The sequence below is a fragment of the Lepidochelys kempii genome, chromosome 3 (assembly GCF_965140265.1).
Source record: "Lepidochelys kempii isolate rLepKem1 chromosome 3, rLepKem1.hap2, whole genome shotgun sequence".
Lineage (NCBI taxonomy): Eukaryota > Metazoa > Chordata > Testudines > Cheloniidae > Lepidochelys > Lepidochelys kempii.
In genome coordinates, this window is record NC_133258.1 from 182,105,341 (window position 1) to 182,121,766 (window position 16,426).

The following is a 16,426-nucleotide window of genomic DNA, read 5'->3' on the forward strand; positions in this document are numbered from 1 at the left end:
GAGTTCTAGTGGGTTTGAACTATAGAAGGTTGCTTTTCTGGCTGTCTCATGTCATTTAGTTATTTACTTGTCATGAGGTAACAAATCTGCCCAAAAACCTCAACTATGATTGAATATCCAGTGGTAATATATTATTTACATTGTGATCTTTATTTTGTGTCTTCTCTTCTTAAATACTGCTTTAGTGATTGACCTATATACAATCTATTCCTGGGACAATTCTGAGAAGTGGAGGTTATTGCTACAATCAGAGTCAGTTCTATTCAGAAAATGAATGCAGTGTAGATGGTTACATTTGAAGATATGCCCCTAAATTTTCATAGTTGTACGAGACTTTGGCCCACAATTTTTGTTAAGGTATTGTGAGGCTAAACTCCAGGTAAATCTCTGGAAAATGTTGGTGAGTTTTAAGTATCTAGGTTAATTTCAGGGACAATATATACCAAAGAGTTTGAAGACCAATGTATATACCACCATTTATTTGCAAAGATTTAGCCATGAATAATTTTAGTGTAGTATTTATTCTTAGCAGTTGAATATTATGTACTACTTTTAAGCCAAACTTCTAAAGTTAATTTGGGTGGAGGCATGAATACTTTAAATGTCTGTTATAGGTTTGTTTTTCTCTTTGAAGAATAACACTGATTTGCCCTAGGCACTCATAGATAGGGATGGATAAACAAAAATGTGTAAAATTAGCAGGATGGATTTGATTTATCAAATCCGGAAGACTCAATTTAATCATGGATTTCTACATAAAAGTGCATTCTTGTTGGTTGTTATAACCTTAGTACATATTCTTCACAACTCAGAGATAGATGTGTTTCATTTTTAGAAGGTACACACTATACATTTTTAAAGTGATTTATTTTGAAAAAAAATCAGATTAGTTTTACAGCTATATCAGAAAATGAATGATTGTTTGGTTATTTCATTTACCAAAGGTAATTGAAACAGATATTTATGAAGTCATTGGGAGGTGAACTATCTCCAATTCAACAGGTTAATCATTAATATTTGGAGGATTTTCTTGCCATGCTGTATTAGGAGGAGAACATCACCAGACAGACATTTAAATTGTTTTATTTAACTAAAACAACAACATTATGTATTCTGGATTTTTTTCTTCAACACAAACATAATATTTTAACAAAACAGGCATATGAATTTTTGAATTTAGTTAAATATTCAAGGGTTTTTTTAAAAATCAGATTTGTTTTTGTTAAAATTGTTTTGAAATAAAATGGTTAAATGAAATATTTTTTAAAAATAAAATTAAATAGACTATGTCAGCCAGGTCAACATGAGAAATTTAAAATATTGGCTTCTGCAGCTATCTCAGTCGTCTTCACCCTCATGTTCCTGTTTGTTCATAATCTGGAAAAGAAAAACAAGCTTTCCTGCTTTTTCAGATCCCAATTGATTTCTCAAGTTGGAATGAATTAGTCCAAATGAAGAAAATAGTCTTCCTACACCTGCAGAAGAAGCTACTGCTGTTAAAAGTGAGATTATCACTTCAACAGTCTCTGAATCCAAGTGCTTAAGTGACTTTCACTGGTTCACTGGTGTGACTTTCTTTGAAACATCATCAGCAAACACATATTTCTTGAATGGTTCACCCTTAGCTCTGAAGTTTATTATAGTTGGCGTTATGGAGGGATGATTGCTGGATGTCCATGTCAGAACCAACTCCTCTTCTTCAGCAGTTAAGGTTTGACCCTGGTACCGAGTATTGAGAATATTTCCAAGAAAATGAGCTGGAGATAGAGCTTGTCCCATTTGTTTTTTTAATGCTTGTAATTTAACTCTGTTATTGCATAGTTCTCTTTTTAAGATCTCACTCAGTTCCTTCCAAATTTCAACAGTGTCAGGAATAAAATAGCTATTTCCCTGCATTTTGTTCAAGGCTACAGAAATAGGCTTCAGGGTACTCGGCATGTGTTCAACATTTCTCTTAAGTCCAATGTTGAGAACTTTGGCTGTGACAGTGCCATCCATTTTTTCATGATTTTGTTCACAAACTCTCATGATGATTAGGCCAGTTCTTGATATAGTGCTCAAAACAGTCCACTACTGAGTTCCATCACACGTCTTGGGGGAGAGTTAGCTTGGTTCCTCCCACCTTTTTCAGAGCAGCTGCTGCTAAGTGGTTTTACGGAAGGATTTTGTAATTTCAACAACATTAGCCTTTATTTCTGGAACACTGAAGTCTTTGGCTAGGAGGTGCATCAAATGAGCACTGCAACCATGTTATTAGCTTGGCACTCTCTTCTAAATAATTTCTTCCCATCTTGGATACATTTGCAGCATTGTCTGTGAACAAGCTGCATACTAGACATTTGATTTTTTTCCCCACAGTTTGTTATAGCTTTTACTGCTACTTCTTGTAATTATTCTGCTGTGTGTGCATTTCCTGATGTATCAATTGTTTCTGTAAGGAAGACATTCCCTTATTCTGTTGTCATACAACAGGATCATTGTGGACATTGCGCCACCCGTCAAGACACAGGTTAACAATTTTACCCTCTAGACCTTTTGCACACTGCTCGATTTCTCTTTCATACACTTTATCCAGCAATTTGCCTGCAACATCTGCTCTGTTGGGTGGACTGTATCCTGGTCTTAATGACTGAACCATGTTAATGAAGTGTGGGTTCTCAATTATATGGAAAGGAGAGATTGTTGCCTAAATAAACTGGGCAATTTTCTCATCAATTACCTCTTTTTGTAATCTGCTGGTTCTTATCACAAACTTATCTATGTTTGTTTCTGGATGATGGAGATTTTTTTTTCTTTTTACAACAGGTGATATACTGTAGCTATGTGACATACATGATGTGACTGAAACACTATCATTGGCAGATAACTCTGAAACTATAGAAAATGATGGTGATCTTGAAGGTGGATAGTCTTCAGAATCTTGTATGTTAAGGATGGATTCTCCTAAACAAAATAAGTCAATGCAGTTATTTAATTATTATTACCATACTGCTCATTTAGTATTACTCATTGCATTCACTGACACTCAGTACTACTTTAAAGGTGAAATTGTAAAAAGAAGATCTGCCTATTTCAGCTATTTATTTTTTATCACAACTGCATCTAAAATGATAGTAACATAGAGTAACAACTATATTTTTTGCTCAAACATGAGAAATTCAAGAATAGTCCAGAAGAAAGACAGGTAGTCCTTAAGAAAGAAGTATGAAATAAAAAAGTTTACCAACCTGATGATCCTGCATGTTCAGACATGTTCCTTTCATCATCTTCAATGCAGCTTCCTCCTGAGAAGGAACACTTCTCATGATGTTGTTTTGTTCGAGCAACCAGGCCTTGCATTTCTTTGTTGCACTGGTGCATTTTGCACACATGCCTGTCTTACCCAAAGGTAGAGGAACTTAATTAAAATATTCGCAAACTGGGTCTCTTTTATGACCTGCTACCATTATAAGTTTTCCCTTCTAGTGAGAGAATGGTATGGTAGATCTCAAATCAATGAAGGCGACACTCAGAAAGACCTCAAGACTTCTGGAATATGCTACTCAAATAGTTTCACATTTGTTTCTACTGCCTGTCCCTCCCTTCTCACATTTATCTCCAGACTTCTTCTCCTTGTCCAGATCTATTTCACCCCCAACAATCTTCTATTCATTGAACTTTTTAAAACTTTGCACTTTTTAGAGAGAGATAAGGGATGACTCTGTATACACAAATTTGCAGAGGGACAATAGGGTTGAGGTCTGTTATTTCTCACCTCTCTATATTATTTATTTATTTTAAACAGTTTTGCTGTTAACAAGCATGTTATCTCTGGAGACACAAATCCACAGTTTGAGAACTGCAAAACTAAGCATATCTGATGGTATCTTTTAGACCAGTGGTTCTCAAACTAGGGCCGCCGCTTGTTCAGGGAAAGCCCCTGGCGGTCAGGGCCCGTTTGTTTACCTGTCGCGTCTGCAGGTTCGGCCGATTTAGGCTTCCACTGGCTGTGGTTCACTGCTCCAGGCCAATGGGGGCTGCGGGAAGCAGTGTGGGCCGAAGGATGTGCTGGCCTCCCTTCCTGCAGCTCCCATTGGCCTGGAGCGGGGAACCACGGCCAGTGGGAGCTGCGATCAGCTGAACCTGTGGACATGGCAGGTAAACAAACCAGCCCAGTCCGCAAGGGGCTTTCCCTGAACAAGTGGCGGCCCTAGTTTGAGAACCACTGTTTTAGGCTGAGCACTGAGTAACATTGGACAGATAGATAGAAAGATTAACCTAAATATTCTGTACAGAAGCCCGTGGAACCTCATAAGGTTGGGTCCCTAATCCATGAAGTATTGGAACTCATTTACAAAACTTTTCTTAAACATTACATAAATATATTGTCTCATACTATAGAATTAGAATTTATAATCCCTATTCCATGATGAGGTATCTTTGAGCTATAATGTATCTTAATTAAAAGTATCTTTAGATAGGTTTTTTCCTCAAAAAGCATTTTATCAAAAAAATCCAGCTTAAATAAAAAAAATCTGATTTTAAAAAAAAATCATTGATTTTTATCCACCCTAAAAATTAATACTATACTGAACTTTCATCTAAAACCCTGAACCCAACACAAATGTTTATTGTGATTTGAATAAGTTTGGTTAATGTTTACAGTGGGAAAAATACTGAAATTCTTACTCCATTTTTGCATTGGCAATGCTGTCATCTAATCTAATGGGAGTATTGCCTGAATAATGGCTGAATAAGGACCACAGAATTTGCATCAGAAAAAAAAAACATTTGATTAACATGAAAAATAAATTGTATGTTCCTCTTTTTCTTCTCACTGGAAATGAATATTCTGAGCTAGATTCTGCTACTCCTACTTGTGTTTGGTGCTGTCTTATCCAACTCCTCACTATTAAACACTCAGTGTGAGAAAGCATGGCAGAATCTTCTGCAATAATGCTATTCCAGCCCAAACCAGGAATACTGGAAATCTCCTGAGAGAATGATCTTTTGAGATCTCCAACTTATTAGCTACTTATCTGAGCCGATCACTGCTAACATGGCATCTTTTAAATTTGTGCTCCATCTTCATGAATAAGTAGCTCAAGTACCATATTTGCTGTTAAATAACATTTCATATTTTACAACCTTTTATTCCTACATTTGTCTGGCTTTCAAATCGAGAGCAGAGTGGTGCCCACTGATAATAGAAAGCTGTGTCTAATTTCTTTGACTTCAATATTAGCAGAATCAGCAAGTGCTTTGATTTATTTTCTGGTCTTTGCTGTCTTCCTGATTCTCAGCCACAGGAAACAGCCACTCTCAGCTGCAGCAACAACAACTATCCCCTTTCTGTCATCTAGCTAGCCTTGTTTGGCACAGCTGTTACCAGACTATCAGATAATATTCACTCTAGCACACTAAGAGGACAATATGATACAGCCAGAAAAGCCTAGTCTTTCCTTAGATTTTCACCATCTGCCAATAAACAACTATGAGGGTTTCACATAGTAACTTAATAGACCACGTAAGGTAAGTATAGAGATCAAGGAAGCTGCACCAGCTGCAGTTACAATCTCAGTATTTTACTGATCACAATTGATGAGACAAGGTTTAGAAATATGTCTGTGGGTGGATGTCTTAGTTTATTGTAAACAGACTTATAAAACCTAAATTGCTGAGATAATGAATATGATTGAAGAGGCTCATTAACAGATACCTATGGGAAATGTTTGGCTGTTCAGCTGTTACAATACTGCCAACTTTGCAGTAAAAGAAGTAGGAACATACCATGAAACAGCTGCGCCCACAGTGGTTTTTGTGACACATTAGGGCTAGGTTAATAACTGATTTGTGAGGCCTGAGTATTGTTTAAATTTTGTTAAGCTGTTTGGCATACTCAAGGATAACCTCACAAGCATTTTTCTAACAAACTGCCATCCTTTAGAAATCATCATTACACATTAAAATCAGATAGAGAATGTATCATTCTTGTCAGCCTTCAATGGTATACAGCACTGCAAAACAGATTGTATCAGCAGTTATGCATGGGTAAGCTGGCATTTAAGGGCTAAAAAGTCACTGAGATTTTGAATTAAAGTAAGAGTTCTGGTTTAGGCACAAGAAATTATCATATGTGTGTGTGAGTGAGAAAGAGAGAGCACGCAGAAGGATCTCACCAGAGCATATAATTAGAGGTTTACTGTAATCAGTCTTTCACTGCAAGCAGCACTTTCTAAATAGCCATTGCAAGCCCTGTTGTTTGGTGCTTATATATAAAAATATGTATAATATAATAGACCATTCATGAATCATAACACTTATTCCTGATTAAATAAGTATTTGAAATTACTTATTTGAAGTGTTGGATTGACCTGGTGCTCCAAAGATAAACAATCCTAATTAGTCTTCCATTCATTCAAGTAGTGTTCCAGGTTGGTACTGTACATGTGATTGTGTATCCATAAAGTAGTAAAAAAAACCCCCAAAATTCTGCCCTCAGATAATGCATACAGTACCTGACTGGGTGTCCCATTGTTAGAGATCCAAAAGGTCATAGCAAGAGCCTAAAGGATGGACTTGCTTCCAGGTGATATTGGGGAAAAGAAATACTTCTTTATTTAGATTCTGAAGTTAAATATCATTGATCAAGGATCAGTGCTCTGAGTCAGATCTATCCCACAAGCTCACCTAGTGCAGTCCTTAACTAGGTCTTCCCTTTCCTCTCTCATGACCCAAAAGTCAATAAAAAAGTTTTTAAGCAGTTTTCCCCCTTGGTTTTCCTTGCCTCAGGGAGACATGGAGAATCTTTTCTACTTACCAGGTGATCAAGCAGTCTGTGAAAGAAACCACCTTTTCCCTTGGGGTGCTCACTGTCTCATCATTAGCTGTATTAATATTTATTTATTTTATATCACTGTAGCAGCGAGGTGCCCTGCTCATGGACCCAGAGCTCATTGTACTAGGCACTGTACAAAAGCAGAATAAAAAGATGTTACCTGCCCCAGACACCTTACAATCTAATGCTGAAATTTCTCAGCCCTGCAAATATTTTTCCTCTAAGACTTCCCTTCCACCTTCCCACTTGTTAGGGTTACCACCCCACTCTGAACTCTAGGGTATAGACGTGGGGACCCACATGAAAGACTCCCAAGCTTATTTCTACCAGCTTAGGTTAAAAACTCCCAAAGGCACAAATTCTCCCTTGTACCTTGGATTAGGTAACGCTGCCACCACCAAGTGTTTTAGACAAACTCAGGGAAAGGACCACTTGGAGATCCTACTCCCCCATAATATCCCCCCAAGCCCCCACACCCCCTTTGCTGGGGAGACTTGAGAATTAACAAGATCTGCACAGACCAAACTTGGGGGGGGGGTTAGGACACTAAAAAAAAAAAAAACAATCAGATTCTAAAAGAAACAGAACTTTATTATAAAGAAAAAATGTAAAAGAAGCACCTCTGTAAAATTAGAATGGAAGATAATCTTACAGGGCAATCAGATTAAAAAATACAGAGGATTTCCCTCTGGGCCAAACTTTAAAGTTACTAAAAGAAAACCAGGAATACACTTTCCCCTCAGCACAGAAAAAATCACAAGCCAAAACAAAAATAAGCTAACGCATTCCCTTGCTAGTACTTACTAATTCTAATAGAGTTGGACTGCTTGCTTCCTTGATCTGTGTCCAGCAAGCACACAGAACAGACAGACCAAAACCTCTTCCCCCCCTCCCCCCGATTTGAAAGTACCTTGTCCCCTTATTGGTCCTTTTGGTCAGATGCCAGCCAGGTTACCTGAGCTTCTTAACCCTTTACAGGTAAAAGGATTTTTTGCCTCTGGCCAGGAGGGATTTTATAGTACTATATACAGGAAGCTTGTTACTCTTTCCTTTTTTTTAATGACACCACTAAAACAGTTTTTCTTCTGCCATTCTGGTATAAGCATCTACCTACATCTCTGGGTCGAAATAATTCAAATATGCTGCAATATATTGGCAATGTAGATGAAGAACTCCTCTCTCAAGCTCTGCAAAATAAGGAGAGCTCCACAGGCATGGTATAAAAATGGAGTAAACCCAAGATCACATAGATAACTGTTTCTCCCATGATGGATTTGTGCTTCCTTTTTTAGGGTCATTGAATGTTATAATTTCCATAAGATCTCAGAGAGCTTCCACTGATAATCTATATCTTGTGCAGTGTCCTTAGTTTTGAGGAAAAAATCAGTCCATCTGTCTGTCAAGATATCATAAGAACGGCCATAGTGGGTCAGACCAAAGATTCATCTAGCTCAGTATCTTGTCTTCCAACAGTGACCAATGCCAGGTGCCCCAGAGAACTCCTATCCAGGCGAATACTTTATATAGCTCCAAAGCAATAGTTTTTGCCATTAGAGAGCAAACTTTTATTGCTTCAGAATATCTCATTTTGTAGTCCGCAGTCATCAGGTTTTATTGGTGACCCATTGCATTCTTCTACAAGAGGTTCTATCATGTTCAACCCTATTTACTGAAACAAGAGTGCTTGTCACTCATTGCTTCATCTGGCATCATTCTGCCCTCAGCCTTATTGACTGATTTACTCCCCAGGTTACTTTGTTTCTTAGCTGGATCACATATGGTGACTAGGAATTGGCCATCCTTTTTGAGGGCAACTTGTGTCTTTATTTACATTGAAACCCATGGGAGACATTAACCATTTTTAGTAACCAGAGAGCCCTAGATTTCTCCTGGCATCACGAGTAGCTTAAAATCAGGAGACTCCTGATAATATTGATAGAGTTGTCAACAGTGTTAATACGTGTGTGATGTATGCAATAAAGACAATGATGAGCTCCACAGAAAAGCCCATGAATAAATACATATTTTTTTTAAATTTAATATGTACTAGAAATAATGCAGCATGCAAAAATAAGAAAAGGAATGTATGAAAATAAAATCCCTATAATAATTTTGTTAGAGTCATCATATAGATAACTAAACACTCATTGATTAAACATATACTTTTGGAAGAGCATCTGCAGTATAATATAACGATATCATTTGAACTGTTATAAACATGCAGTGTAAATGCTTATAGAGTAACAGTGTTTAAGGCCAGCAGGTCATGTAGTCTGACCTCCTATATATCACAGGGCTCCAAAACCACCCAGCATCCATGGGCAGAGATTGGGAGGATCATGGGGGGAATTGCCCCCCCAAAACTGGATAAGATTCAGAAGCAATGTATGTGTGTGTGTGGGGGGGTGCCCAGATTTCTCCCTGGTAGTTGGTCCTGCTTTCTTCCCTTGGAGGCAGGGGTGACGCCACAAGCTCTGGGCAGTTCCCCCCACGTGGTCTGCATAAGGGGAGGGCAGGAAAGTAGATCCTAATAACTCACCGCACTGCCTATATGGAGAAACTGACTGGCAGGCACGGAGCCTGGCATTGCTGCTCACCATCCCCCCGCAGTTCCCTTGGAGGACACAGAGGAATGTTGCGTGGGGGTACAAGCGGTGATGCAAGGCACTCCATGCCTGCTGGTCAGTTTCCCCACATGGACTGTGTAACGGAGTGCAGGAGAGCAGCGACCTTCACAGCAGAGCTCCAGTTTGGGGCCATTTTCAATAAGAGCAAGGTGGCTGAGCCACTTCCCCACCCAGGTGAGTGCTCAGCTGCTAGTCCTGGCTGTGCGGGTGTGGCGGAAGGACTGTCAGACTTCCCCTGCAGGGAGCCACCAGGGTCGGGTCAGACCTGGCTCCAGGAAGCTACACACACACACACGCTCCACTTCCTGCCTCCATCACTCCTCAGCTGCGAGGGAGAGAGGTCACTGTATGGGGAGCTGCACCCCCATCTGCCCAACCCTAGTGTATACAGACCTCCCTCCCAAGTGCCGCACGCCTGAATCCCCACCCTGCTGAGCCTCACCCCCTGCATCCAGAGACCCCCCACACCAAGACCCTGCTACTGAACCCCACCAAGCCCCCCACACCTGAATCTGTACCCCACCAAGCCTCACTCACTGCATCCAGAGGACCGCCCTGCTAAAACACTCCCCCCCGCCGCATCTGGATCCCCTGTGGAGCCTCACCCCCTTCCCACCTCTTGGCCCCCCAAATACAGAAGTCAAACTCATAGTATGCCAGCATTCATATGCTAAAGCCAGCAACAAAATTAGACCAAAGTATTACATCCCACAGGAGACTAGACTATTATGTGCCACAGGCAGAGAATATGAGGAACCGAGGTGCACCAGTGCCTGAGGCTCCCACAGTGCCAGTGAAATAACGTTGGTGATGCCAAATAACTGGTCTAGAGACTGAACAGATCTGGTACAACATGGGAAGGAGCAGTGAAAGGTTCCACTAGGTTGTGCAACCAGTTTTCTTGAACCTTGACTAAGGTCAAGTCCCTAAGGGTGAAGAGGTATAGTTCATTTTCCATGTCCAGTTAATCCCAGGCCTCTCTGCTAAGGATGCTTAAAAATGTGCCAGTTATACTGGTTGCTTTTGTTACTTGGAACTGGTGTAAAACCACCAATTCATTTTATGTATATTAGGCTACTGAAATGTCATTAGAAAGCTTTTATTCACTAATGATCTGGGTCTAATTCAAGCTAGTGACCTAAAGGAGAAAAGCTCTGCAACCCGTAACCAAACCTTTATCTTTTAATATTTAGTGGATATTATTCATAATGCAGTAACTATCATATCTACATTAATATGTATCAAATTAGGTAACAGGTGTGTATTGGTTGACACAACTGATTACTAAAAACTTCCGCAAAAAATTTCACACTAAAGTTAGTTCCTTAACAGGTAGCCTGATATTCAGAGGTGCTGACTTTCCGAGGTTTGATTTAATGGGAACGGTGGATGCTCAGAACCTCAGAAATAAGACTTGTGATAGGGGTGCTTAAATATAGATTTAGTAAAATAACTTTAGGTTCTCATGATTGAAAATTGAGGGATTTTTGGTGGAAGAAAGGGTCTCCTAGTTAAAAATTCAACATACCGACCTCCTTCAGTTAGGGATTTAGGAACCTCCCATTCCAATTTTCTAATTCTCCAAATAGACCTCAAGCAAAACACAGAAGAAAAGTATTCCTGATATTGCAAAAGGAAGTGTGGGATAAACATTTAAGACAAGCAAAATTTTCAAGCATTTTTATACACAATTATAAAGATGCAAAAAAGGCACAAGCCTTTTTGTCCCCTCATCCTTTTTGGTAACCGTTAAAAGTAGAGAGGTTGTTTTTGAATTATACCAAACTCAGCTTAAAATGAGAAGTACTAGAAATCTCACAAGGGAGCTTTATCTTCGGACATTTCCAGTGCAAAATGATTTGAATAAATGTCTAAAATTTTGAATGCTTATTCTGAGCTATTGAGATTTGCCCATTACATTTTTTAATTCTATGAGTCCCCTGGAACTCTGTATCATCGGAGTACAAAATACTCCCATCATAAATACAATTCTGGGGGCCCAGAAAGCAATGTATTTGACCATGCCAAATTGTGGCCTTTCCAGAACAGTTGTTTTTCATAGAGTTAGTGACCAGAGGAGATCAAAGTGATCATGTAGTCTGACCTCCTGCGTAACAGAGGCCAGGGGATTCCAAACAAAGAAAAAAAGTTAGTTTGTTCTTTTGACGCCTACATTCTACTATATAGTATTTTATTTTATTTTAATTTAACATTCATATAATAAAATGTTTGTTACAAATATCTCTGTCTGACTCACTTTTGCTTTCAGTTTATAGTCATATTTTGATATAGGTGCATGCAAGATTTGATATAGGTGCATCCTTTCCAAATGACATTCCATAGTAGTCAATTCTCAATAATAATCCTTGAGGTGTTCCAGATTCTGTGCTGCATAGTGATAATAGGAATGGTGTTTCACATGCATCTGTATCTAAAGAGGAACATGATCCTGGGCTGTCCTGCTTTCCATAGTACTGTTTCAAACACATGGCTGAGGGTAAAACATAAAACACACACTGCTGTAACATATAGTATAATGTGGCTCGTAGAATCATAGAATCATAAAAGATTAGGGTTCAAAGAGACCTCAGGAAGTCATCTAGTCCAACCCCCTGCTCAAAGCAGGACCAACACCAACTAATTCATCCCAGCCAGGGCTTTGTCAAGCTGGGCCTTAAAAATCTCTAGGGATGGAGATTCCACCACCTCCCTAGGTAACCCATTCCAGTGCTTCACTGCCCTCCTAGTGAAATAGTGTTTCCTAATATCCAACCTAGACCTCCCCCACTGCGACTTGAGACCATTGCTTCTTGTTCTGTCATCTGCCACCACTGAGAACAGCTGAGCTCCATCCTCTTTGGAACCCGCCTTCAGGTAATTGAAGGCTGCTATCAAATCCCCCCTCACTCGTCTCTTCATCAGACTAAATAAGCCCAGTTCCCTCAGCCTCAACTTCACTTTAATACAGTGATTTACAGGGGATTGTGATTTCACCTCCTGCTTGATTGTGAAGACAGAATCATATTAAAATCCACATGCAGATTTTGTTTGTAATAATCTTACTGCAACAGTTGGACTGAATCTGATTAACACACATGTGCTACGGTTCTGTATGTTCAATTCTTTCAGTTGGAGTCCTCGGTCTTTACAATTATTTATAGAGTAGAGGATCTTGACAATTGATCATCCTAGCCAACATTTTGGGCAACACTGAGGCTTTTTTTGAGGCTTCTTGCATAACTGGCAGAGCTAAAATTTCAGGCTTGTTTTTGTTTTTTAACTGAAAGCAAAAATAAATAAATATTTCTGATTTCATGATTTCTCTTGTGCTTCCCTCTCTCTCCTCTCTGTAACAAGCACACATTTAGATGGAAATGTCTGAGGCATTGACTTTTTTTCCTCTGGGTGTACATCACTATCTTTTTAATGATTGGCTGTCTGGCAGCTGATGAGAGTACTTCCCCTCCCCTCCCAGATAAAGGGTCTGATCCAAAGCCCACTGAAACCAATCAGAATCCTCAGAGGCAGAATCCCTAGAATGGGATCTTGAGCCATTTAGGGGGCAGTGCAGAGAGTTGCTGTTCCACCAACAGGGTGTTTCTGAAGATCACCCTGAAATACATTTGACTTTTTTGCACCGAATAATACATTTTATCTACCTGAAATCCCTTATGTGGATTTTGGTTTTCAAACATTTAAGTTTATGCAGTACTTTGTGGAAATGTTTGTACACCACATATTTCCTGACAGTGTTTAAGGGATATTTTAACACAAAATAATGTTTCATTTTATTATTTTAAAATGTGTAAATACAACATTCATCTAGGTCTTTCATGTATGAGATATTTGGCAATAAGAAAATACTGCATTTTGGGACTCGGGGAATAAAGAAGTGCTGTCAGAATTCACTTTAATATGTTAAAAATCTTGCATTTTGTTGTTTCTTATCAGGTACCATTTCTGTGAACACATTACGTACACCTTACACTGCACCAGGAGAAAGCGAAATCCTAGACCTAGATGATGACTTGTATCTTGGGGGCTTGCCAGAAAATAAAGCAGGGCTGGTCTTTCCAACAGAGGTGTGGACAGCACTTCTCAATTATGGATACGTTGGCTGCATCAGAGACTTGTTTATTGATGGCCAAAGCAAGGATATTCGACAAATGGCTGAAATTCAAAGCACTGCTGGAGTGAAGCCCTCATGCTCAAGAGAAACTGCAAAACCATGCCTGAGCAACCCCTGTAAAAACAATGGTGTGTGCAGGGATGGGTGGAATAGATATATCTGTGATTGTTCTGGTACAGGCTACCTTGGCAGATCATGTGAGAGAGGTAGGTTTCACAAGATTGTGCATGACTCTACAATGTAGAAATTAACAATGATTAAAAATGGCAAGTACTACATTAACTGTTTTAAAAAATAACCCTCATTGTCTGTTCCTCTTCTTCCCACTGGTTTTATATTGACAGAAAAGTAAATTGAATCAAGTGGCCATGTGGCCATATGAAAGAGTTTGGGGGAGATTTTCAAAGGCATAAATGGCAGGTAGGTGCCTGTCAAGGTTCCTTCCCCACTCTGAACTCTAGGGTACAGATGTGGGGATCTGCATGAAAACCTCCTAAGCTTACTTTTACCAGCTTAGGTTAAAACTTCCCCAAGGTACAAATTATTTTACCCTTTGCCCTTGGATTTCCACTGCCAACACCAAACTTTATCTGGGTTCCTGAAAAAAACGAGTTTGGACACGTCTTTCCCCCCAAAATCCTCCCACCCCTTGCAGCCCACTTCCTGGAGAAGGTTTGGTAAAAATCCTCACCAATTTGCATAGGTGACCACAGACCCAAACCCTTGGATCTTAGAACAATGAAAAAGCTTTCAGTTTCCTTACAAGAAGACTTTTAATAGAAGTAAAAAAAAAAAGAATCACCTCTGTAAAATCAGGATGAATAATCAGGTGAATACCTTACAGGGTAATTAGATTTAAAACATAGAGAATCCCTCTAGGCAAAACCTTAAGTTACAAAAAAAAAAAAAAACCACACAGACAGGAATATTCATTCTATTCAGCACAGCTATTTTCTCAGCCATTTAAAGAAATCATAATCTAACACATACCTAGCTAGATTACTTACTAAGTTCTGTATTTTATTAATATATTTCCATTCCTGTTCTGTCTCCGGCAAAAGCATCATACAGACAGACACAGACCCTTTGTTTTTCTCCCTCCTCCCAGCTTTTGAAAGTATCTTGTCTCCTCATTGGTCATTTTGGTCAGGTGCCAGCAAGGTTACCTTTAGCTTCTTAACCCTTTACAGGTGAGAGGATTTTTCCTCTGGCCAGGAGGGATTTTAAAGGGGTTTACCCTTCCCTTTATATTTATGACAGTGCCTAACTCCCACTGATGATGAGTAAGAGTCAGGTGCCTATCTGCTATTTGTGACTTTGAAAATCCCCCCTTTTGTCATTTTACAAGCTGGGCTGTGAAGAGCTTTGTGACAACATGAGACAGTACTTTCTCTTGTTACTAATTTACTGAAATGTGACTCTATGTAACCTGAATTCACAACAATCTGACTCTGAAATGAGGTCAGATTCTCCACACATGTACACTGGTATACCCCACTATCTACTGTACATTCTTGAATTCCATGAGTGAATTCCAGCCTCATTCAAGTCCTTGGCAAAACTTCCACTGACTTCAGTGATTCCAGGATTTCACATCTTCAGTGTAAGTGAGAAAAAATCAGGCCCCTGGAATCTAGATTCAATCTTTGCAGCTTAAAAAAATTTCTAGTTCATAGGGGAATAAAATTACTGTTCATCAAAAGTAGTAAAATAATTTATATTTAAAATTAATGAATAAAACCTTTAGCTGTGAAGATGAGTGTAAAATCAGATAGTAGCTATGCAAGTTAATTTTTAAAAAATTGGGGAGGAAAACAAATTTGGGTCTTACAAGTATAGATTATTTCTGTTATCATTTCTATTTTATTTTAATTAGTTTAATTAACACTTTAATAATCTGCAAACATAGTGGCATTTCAGTGATATTTAAAAGTAGCATATTGCAATAATAACACTGAGAAGAATTTCATGCTATTGTGTTGTCACGTACGTACTACTTATACTAAATGGCAATTTTTTCTGTGTGCAATACACAGTTTTATAATAGAAAAGGAACGTTGAGTAGCTCATTTTAATATTTTGTATCAAACAGATAGAGCTTTTATTTTTAAATTGACACCAAACAGAATCTGTAAAGACACTTTCAGTGCTTTGCACACACGTTGCATAAATCTTAACTGCAGTACATTAACCAGGATTTGTTACAATTGTCAGTTACAGTATTTGTATTTTAGTAATCGAATATTAAATCTCCTTTTCTGTTTCTCTTTTTATAAGAAATCTTTACTTTTATGTTCAAATACTCTCTCTTCTGTGATTTTATTACAATACAAGAACAGACTCAAGCCTTTTATTAATATATTTCAAGAAAAGAGAGAAATGAAATTTGACATCCTTATTTGTAAGGATAAGTGGGGATCTAACAGTTTACCAGAACAAAAATCTTATTTAGTATTTTTATTCCAGTTTGAACAAGAAATGTTAAATGCCAGAACTCTTATTTTGTGAAATCTTATATTACAATTGACACATAATAGAGTCTTCACTTCCAGCCAAAACCTAATCTTCAAGCTTATTGACTGGCAGCTAAAGTTTTTTTCTGTATAGTTTAATTCATTTTGCTAGGTAAAGTGGTCACCTAAAGATTTTACTGTTTAAAAGTAAAACTGATGAATGGTTTTTAAAAAAGTCTAGATATAATCTTGAGGAAATCCCATCACTTTTGTGGTAAATGAAGTCAGGTTATTGGCATTTACAAGTAGGTCCCAGACTTTTAAAAATGCAAGCCCCTTTGGCTAGAGGCCAGTTATTTTGATGTCGCCAGATTGTTCTATTACTCGTGGAGTGAAGTTG

The 16,426-nt window shown here is 38.5% G+C and overlaps 1 protein-coding gene across 31 annotated transcripts in view; it reads left to right on the forward strand.

The window, feature by feature from the left end:
• The window catches only part of NRXN1 (neurexin 1), a 1,248,790-nt gene that overhangs the window by 561,036 nt on the left and 671,328 nt on the right, over nucleotides 1-16,426 (forward strand). For all 31 annotated transcript variants that reach the window (XM_073339213.1, XM_073339185.1, XM_073339187.1 and 28 more), the window contains one exon: nucleotides 13,396-13,779. In XM_073339213.1, the coding sequence (XP_073195314.1) occupies nucleotides 13,396-13,779 (384 nt within the window). The remainder of the gene's footprint in view (nucleotides 1-13,395; nucleotides 13,780-16,426) is intronic.